A 7,914-nucleotide genomic window follows, 5' to 3' on the forward strand; every position below is an offset into this window, starting at 1 on the left:
GTACACAATATTGAAACGCGATGATTTAGATATCTCAAGTGATTTTTCATGAGGGGAGTAAATATATTGCATTCTTTTAAGATTATTAGATCATATGAAATATATATTCTTTTTCCTTCATCGAGATTTTTCCCCATTGAGTTTTTCTTAGTAAGATTTTAATGAAACATATGGGCATCTAAAGGAGTATTATAAATATTATATACAAATATTCGATGTCCATGCTTAGTGTCAAAAGACCAAATGACATTTGACCACTACCCCATGTGTCATGAAATTATACATTATTAGTGTCTAAAGAGCCACATCCTAGCTAGTTGCCACATTTTCTATAAATAGTGGTTATTTGTGGAAGTGAAGATTGATGAGAAATCCAAAATGTTTGAAAATTTGTTTCATAGAATTTTAATTTCTTATATTTCATATTTTGTCCTATTATTATATTTTCTCGATATTTGTGTTTCCGTGCCTCGTTGTGCTATTTAATTTTACAACATATTTTAAGATTTATTGAAAGATAAATACAATGGCTAATACTTTTAGGACTAATAATTAAGCATATAGCAACATTATAAAAAATTGCAAATATAGCAAAATTTATCTATGATAGACTCCTATCAATGATATATTCTATCACTCATATACTCCGAGAGTTGGATCTAAATTTTGCTATATCTGCTAATACTTCGAGCCTAATAACTATATTTGCAACTACCCTCTTATTTAAAGTATAGAAATTAAAATAAAATATTTAAAAGCACACATCAAAATAGAATAAATTTGTGGGGTGCTTGAATCCCAATTTCAAGTTAGTGGAGTATATAGCTCACCCCATATTTGGGGCTCCAAGCCTCCAATTATAATAGTTGTTGGTGTTTCCAATTATTATAATCTACAATTAATTACAACATTACTATTTCAAATCCCTTTTCGTTACACTATTTACAATTTTGTTATAATGTTTATTATTTTATACTCATCTTCAATTATAATGTTTATTATTTCAAATCCCTTTTCGTTACACTATTTCAAATCCATAGACTATTATAATTTATATTAAAATAATTTACACCTCAAATACAACTATTATAACTCATAAACTATAATAACCAACTCAATACTTCATACATCTTTTAAAATGAAAAATTATCAAAATGATATTTTTTTATAAAAAAAAATACATGTATTAAAGGAAAATGAAAGCCAAATGAAATAGTGATGGAAGATGGAGATGGGGTCTGCACGTGTTTTGAGCAATTTATCCATCAAGTTATGATTGTTCTGCTCCAGAAACCAGACAGATAGAAAGAGTCTAAAAGACAGAGTACTGATGTTTTCAGACTCTATAGGGATACTAGACTTGAGACTCTTTTAGACTTTTGGGAAACATAAATTGACACCAAAAAAAGAAAAACAAAAAACAGAGTAGGGCCTTTTCTTTTCTTTCTGTGGCCATTAATTTTCCCTATTGGATCATTTGCTCCTGTGACCCCCTTCAATACGAAACCATCCTCACCCTTTATCCTTTTTTGACACGTACCATACATATTGACACCACCAAATCTGTTCCACCAAAACTTCACCTATTAATAAGATAATGCATAGTAGGCAAAGAGTGGAAAATTCATCCCATCTACTTATTCCCCCATTAAGGATTTCTTTAACTAAAGCTTCTCCCTACATATTTTTATGGTTGTTTTCACGTCGGTCTCAACTCTTCAAGGAATTTATGCCTTGTTGACATGTCAAGAAATCGAGTTATAGCTAATAGGTCAAGGAAACTTTGAGTAATTTTGGTGTGTTCTAGCGATTTGTTGGTGAGAAGTATAAGTGGACTGGAGACTCTCATACGTGTAAGGGAAAGATTTTTGTTTCTTTCTTTTGCTCATATACTCCGTTTTATACTTGTTTGTTCAAGTATAATGTAACTGAAAAAGTACCTGCAAAGGACAATTTACCTAACAGCATGTGTTTAGAGATTAAATACCTACATTACAAGAAAGGGGAAGTTTTTTTTCCTTTAAAAAATATTTACATCCATCTCTTTACAATCTATCCAATATTCTAAATGTAGGTTACTACGTAGCAAGTTTTTTTTAATTCATCTTAGATTCTTTCTACTGTGTGATTGGAATGCACGACACAAGATTGGGTTTGTGCAACTAGGATGCATCCAAATATTGCTATTTTTTCCCTCTCCTTTCTCCTTTTTAACTCTTTTTTGCAGAGACTTTACTGACTTTTTGAACATAATGTGGCGTTAATATAAAGCGGCTATTCCCTATCATCCGAGTGCCCAATATCAGAGTGGAAAAGAAGCCCTCCCTTTTATGTTATGTTTTCATATCCACATATATTTAACTGATCATGTAGCTCCTCTTGGCAGAAACCAGAGCGGTGAAATGGAAGGAAAGGTAGTAAGGTCCAGGTTCAAAAGGGTTTGCGTGTTTTGTGGGAGCAGCACAGGAAAGAGAGACTGCTATAGAGATGCAGCCATTGATTTAGCTCAGGAGCTGGTATTGCTTTGAACATCTCTCTTAATATTACCCATTTCCAAAAGCCTCTTTGTCTTTTTCACTTCTCCCCTTCCTCCCTTCATACTTGCATATTTCCGAAAGCCTCTTGGTTCAACAGGGTTTGTGTTTTGTGGGAGCAACACATATTATGTTGTCTATTATCTACGCAGGTTTCAAGAAGGTTGGGGCTTGTTTATGGAGGTGGAAGCATTGGGCTAATGGGTCTGGTTTCACAAGCTGTTTATCGTGGTGGTGGCAGAGTTATGGGGTAATTGATCGAAAGAGCTTGATTTTCTATTTTGAAAATGGTTTGAGGTTCCAAAGTTTTAATTTTACACCGAGTTGTTTACTTTGTTTGGGTTTGATTGATTTGCAGGATTATCCCCAGGACATTAATGAACAAAGAGGTCAGAAATATGTCAATAGCGTAATTTGTTGTTGAAATTTCTTTTGGCTGATTGAAAGTTGCAGCTAAAACTTAACTTGGTTATTCTATAAAATGATAATTTCTTGGGAGGAGAATTACAGATAACTGGCGAAACAGTAGGGGAGGTAAGACCAGTAGACAACATGCACCAAAGGAAGGCAGAAATGGCCCGCCATTCAGATTGCTTTATAGCCCTACCAGGTCCCATCCATCCCTTTTTCCCCTTTCCTATTCAGAAACACAATCCCACACTTCTTTTACATTTCTTTTCGTAGTCCCCTTTTAAAAAAGACCCATGATAGTGGGTTTCATTTTCCCTTCCCTGCACTGATTTCCAGGTGGGTATGGAACTATGGAAGAACTGTTAGAAGTCATCACTTGGGCTCAACTAGGCATCCATGACAAACCAGTAAAATCTACAAAAATTACCTCATTAAACTCTGCAAGAAAGTTCTGTTTTGATCTCCCAACCTTTAAGTTCCTTGTGCAAATTCTCTTCCTCAGGTTGGGTTGCTGAATGTGGAGGGATACTACAACAACCTCCTCACTTTCATCGACCAAGCAGTGGACGATGGATTCATAAAACCATCACAACGGAACATCATAGTGTCAGCACCCAACGCCAAGGACCTGGTTCAGAAACTAGAGGTCAGTCATTCAGTCAGACATTTCGTCGAACAGTTAATGGGCAAGTTTCAAATTTTGCGATAAAAAAGGAATCAGAGAATAGATTGTATTTGACTGATGATGCTCACAAAATGGTTTGTTTAGGAATACGTGCCTGTACACGAGGAAGTGATGGGGAAAGCGAGATGGGAAATTGAGCAGCCACAACAACAGCAAAAACAAGTGGGGTTCGAACCCAAAACTTTCCACGCTCAGATCGCCCTGTAAAGTTGAAACATGAAAAGAAAGGGAAAAAAGATATGAGTGAAAGAAATTGAAAAGAGGCGTTGATGATTTTGGGTCGTCGTCGTCGTCGTCATCATCATGTTACCAACCGTTGTATAATTGGATGTGAAAAATGTTCACAGAGAAAAGATTGACCAAAACACTGAAACAGTGGGACCTTCTAATTTTTGTTTGTAAGCTTGTGAAATAGTATTATTAAGATTAAGATAAGAAAATGGACCCATCCTTTTCATTTTGGTATTATTATTATCGTTATTATTATTATTATTATTATTTCTTATTATTATTTTTTTTAAAAAAACACGTTTAGTTCTTTCTAATCTTTATAAAAATAATCATTTAATTCTTAAACTTTCAAATTTGTAATAGTTTATAATTTAGTATTTGTAATTTTAAATCAACCCTACCATAAAAAGTTCAATAAAAAATGTCCGTAAATTTTATTATGAAATGATTTAGTTTTTGTTGCTCATAAACACACTTTGTCCCAACTCAATTTGTCAATATATATATGATATGGACTAAATTGTTACAAAATTTAAAATGTGTGACTAAATTATACGTACTAAAATTGAGGAATTTGTTTGTTAAAAAATTGAATATATATAGACTAAATAATTACAAATTAAATGATAGATACTAAATTATTAATTGGATGAAAGTTTAGGGGTCAAAATTATTTTTTAATCATGTTTTTTCTTTCGTACAACTCATAAAAGAAATATAGTTCACAAGTTCATTCTTTCAAATTTCAAATTTCTGTTTCATAGATCTCAACTTTAAAATTTTCATACATACATTTTTAACTTTTGCAAATGCTTAATAAATTTGTGAACTTTTAAATTTGTATCTTATAGAGTTTTGACCGATTCAACTTTTTTCTATTTGTGAATTATGATGTTGAAGATTGTCCAAAGTAAGGTCCAAAGTCCATGGGAGGGTTCAAGCCCATAAGGTATCAAGAACTGGAAAAGGCATTGAAGGGATCAAATCCCCAGCAGAAGTGTTTGATTATCTTTTGCTTTGATTTTCTTTTAGATGAAAAGATTCAAAAAAATAAAAACTAAAATACAAAACAATCAATATGCTGTATGACCAAGGTTAAACAAAAAATAAAAAGGAAAAAAACCTTTGAAGTACTCTTCTTTCTAACCATTTGCAATAGTCTCCTCTGTGAATCTCCTTGTAAAGCCTTCCTTGCTGGTGCAAGTTCTTCTTAAAAGAGAGGGGAAGTTTAATAAGAGAGGAAGAATAAGCACTATAGAGAACTTTTCTCTTTATTCTTATGTTGAGAGAGAGCAAATGAAAACCTAACCCTTAAAGAGAAAACCCTTTTCTTGTTAATACTTTATATTGTTTTAGTAGTTAGATACCACCTACTCTACTTCCTTTTGAAAAAGGGGAGTTTAATAAATAAATTTAATTAAATATCTCATATTTAATTAAATAAATATTTGAATCATATGCAAATATAGTAATTCTCTCATATTATATAGTTTAAATATGAATCATATGGATAATTAAATATATAATAATGTATCTACATACTTACATTCTATATTAATTATATCTGATATAATAAATATATTTTTCTTAAATTAATTTGACGTTTTAAATTATTCATTCAATGTTGTGGTCCTTGTTGATTCCTTGTAGTCTCAAATCTTCACCATAATTCCGCTTTGGTCATGATCTCACCGATCTCTTTGGATCACCAACTTCAAAAATATAGTACTGCCAAAACTCAGTTGGATACCACCACCAGATTTTCTAGGTTTTCTCTTTATGTGAGAATCTACCAGAGTTGTGGGCTTCGTGATATATTTTGGAGTGGGAGAGAACGATATTGAAAGGAGATAAAAAATGCAGAAAGCAAGATTTATCATCCAAATCTCTTCTGTTCTATGTTGTAAGTGTGGAAGAAGATCTCCCATAAAAAACCACACTTATACGACATCTTGAATGAGAGAATAAGGGGGAGAGAAGTTGTTTCCATTACTCCCTCCCTTTAATTAAATTTAAAAAATTAAAACAAATTTTTATTTAATAAATAAATAATAACTAACTCATTATATATAACATATATTATACTTTATGTTATATCTAATATAACATATAAACTATAATTTATATTATATCATATATAATATAACCTATAGTTTGATATTCTCTTATTTAACCTATAGTATTTAATATGAATCAAATTTATATTAAATTTAACCTATAGTATTTATATGAATCACATTCATATAATTAATATTTGAATCAAATTCAAATATTTATTTTCTCTCAAGTAAAACTTTATATTATAATGTATCAAATACATTATATTAATTAATTTGAATTTTTCAAATTAATTTAAAATTAATTCGATCATTAATAATTCTAGTTGAGCTACTGAGAGGATCTTATAAACCTATAGATTAAACCTCCCGTGTTAATTGGTTAATTACTTAAACTCTTTAGTTAAATTATCCAACTTCCATTAACTGTCAGTCACTCCATTAAAGAGTGATAGCTGCACTTTTTGCACTACAAATATATTTTTGTATCTATTAGATAAAACCAATCAACGGTGCGTTGACCCTTCACAAATTACTCTTAAATACAACTGGGCCAAAATTATCGTTTTTCCCCTATAGTTACATCTAACTTCTTAAGTACCACTGATCCCTCTAATGAACAATAAGTCATACTCTAACTATGTCCAAACTGAAGGAACCATGTGAAGGGACCATAAGTGGAAGCGGAATGTTCCAATTTCTAAAATTTCACAGAATTCTAATTTCACAGAGAACATAACAAAATGTATGCATTTTAACAAATAATATAACATGCTTTTAACAATTTATAGGAAAAATAAAATGGGTTCGAAAGCCTTACCTTTGAAGAACGATTCTTCAATTAAACAAATCCCTCAAACTCTAAATGAGCACCACCATGAAGGAAACCTAGGTATTCTGAGTGAGAATCCAGGAGGATGTGGGGCTCTGACTACTTTGGATTTTGAGAGGGAAAGGATTGAGAGAGGAGATAGAAGAGGAAGAGGAAGATCATTCAACAAAAAATTTAGAGAGCTTAGTCTTCTCTATGAAGGAAATCAGACATGAGGATTTCCATGAGCAGCGAAATGATCGTTTCAAATTCCATTCATATTTGAACAATAACAATTACAATACATAAACAGAAACTAATCGGTCATGCACAAAACGAAATTACAACATGCTTTACATAAGATCAAGGGATAGAATTATACATACCTTTGAAGACTCATCTTCAAAGACCCTTGATCTCGAATGCTCGTACAATCAGCAAGACAATAATCAAGAACGCTCAAACACTATGACCGCAATACAACACGATCTCCAAGATCACGAACACAGCGAACAACCTCCAAAAACCTCGACTTTGGTCGAGTTGAGTCAGACACCACCACAATGGCTACCTTGGTATTCTCGATGTGAGAATCCAGAAGTATGTGCTATGTGTGGATTTGGTTAGAGGATGAGACCAGAGGAATAACAATCGTGTAAATGATTGAGCAAGTGGAAGATGGTAAAGGTCTATCGTATAGACGATGCCCAATCGTTTAACAAATGCTACGTGATCATTTAGCAAAAGCTCCACAATCGTTTAGCTAATGGCCAACTGAGTGAACTATCATGTAGTGTCATTCCAAATCGTTTTTTCTCTCTTCAGCTATAGTTTAGTGAATCTAATCCACTTGACACCCAACCGTGAGTAATTACAAGAATGGAAAATCTCAATTAAACAACTACTAAATTTAGGAAAACATTTTTCCTCTTATCTCACGGTTACCATGGAACCACCTATAACCTCCTACGCAATTGGTCATTAGGGAAAAAGAGATAATTATCCAATAATTAATATTATTATAAATATACATGATAACCAACTTACCATAGTATATTTATAACCTATAGTGTTAACATTTCATCTCATGAAACATATAAACCATATCTCTTTTTCTATTTCATGGTACTTAATGTAAATCTCATTTACATTGATCCTCTACTTGATGTATCTCATATATCACAC

At 32.1% G+C, this 7,914-nt stretch overlaps 1 protein-coding gene and 1 long non-coding RNA gene across 2 annotated transcripts; one reads left to right on the top strand and one right to left on the bottom strand.

Moving 5' to 3' along the window:
* Positions 1 to 1,232: 1,232 nt before the first annotated feature.
* Positions 1,233 to 3,511, bottom strand: LOC120089366. Its single transcript, XR_005485155.1, has 2 exons — positions 3,373 to 3,511; positions 1,233 to 1,563 (listed from the first exon to the last, which is right to left on the bottom strand). It is a non-coding gene; the product is annotated as an uncharacterized LOC120089366 (long non-coding RNA).
* On the top strand, positions 1,562 to 4,095 carry LOC120089365 (cytokinin riboside 5'-monophosphate phosphoribohydrolase LOG5-like). Its single transcript, XM_039046807.1, is given in 8 exon segments — positions 1,562 to 2,359; positions 2,361 to 2,516; positions 2,687 to 2,784; positions 2,893 to 2,923; positions 3,045 to 3,144; positions 3,282 to 3,352; positions 3,448 to 3,591; positions 3,715 to 4,095. Coding segments are annotated over 8 exon segments (747 nt in total). The 5' UTR covers positions 1,562 to 2,335; the 3' UTR covers positions 3,838 to 4,095.
* The last annotated feature ends 3,819 nt before the right edge of the window (positions 4,096 to 7,914 follow it).

Source organism: Benincasa hispida, chromosome 10, assembly GCF_009727055.1.
Source record: "Benincasa hispida cultivar B227 chromosome 10, ASM972705v1, whole genome shotgun sequence".
Classification (NCBI taxonomy): domain Eukaryota; kingdom Viridiplantae; phylum Streptophyta; class Magnoliopsida; order Cucurbitales; family Cucurbitaceae; genus Benincasa; species Benincasa hispida.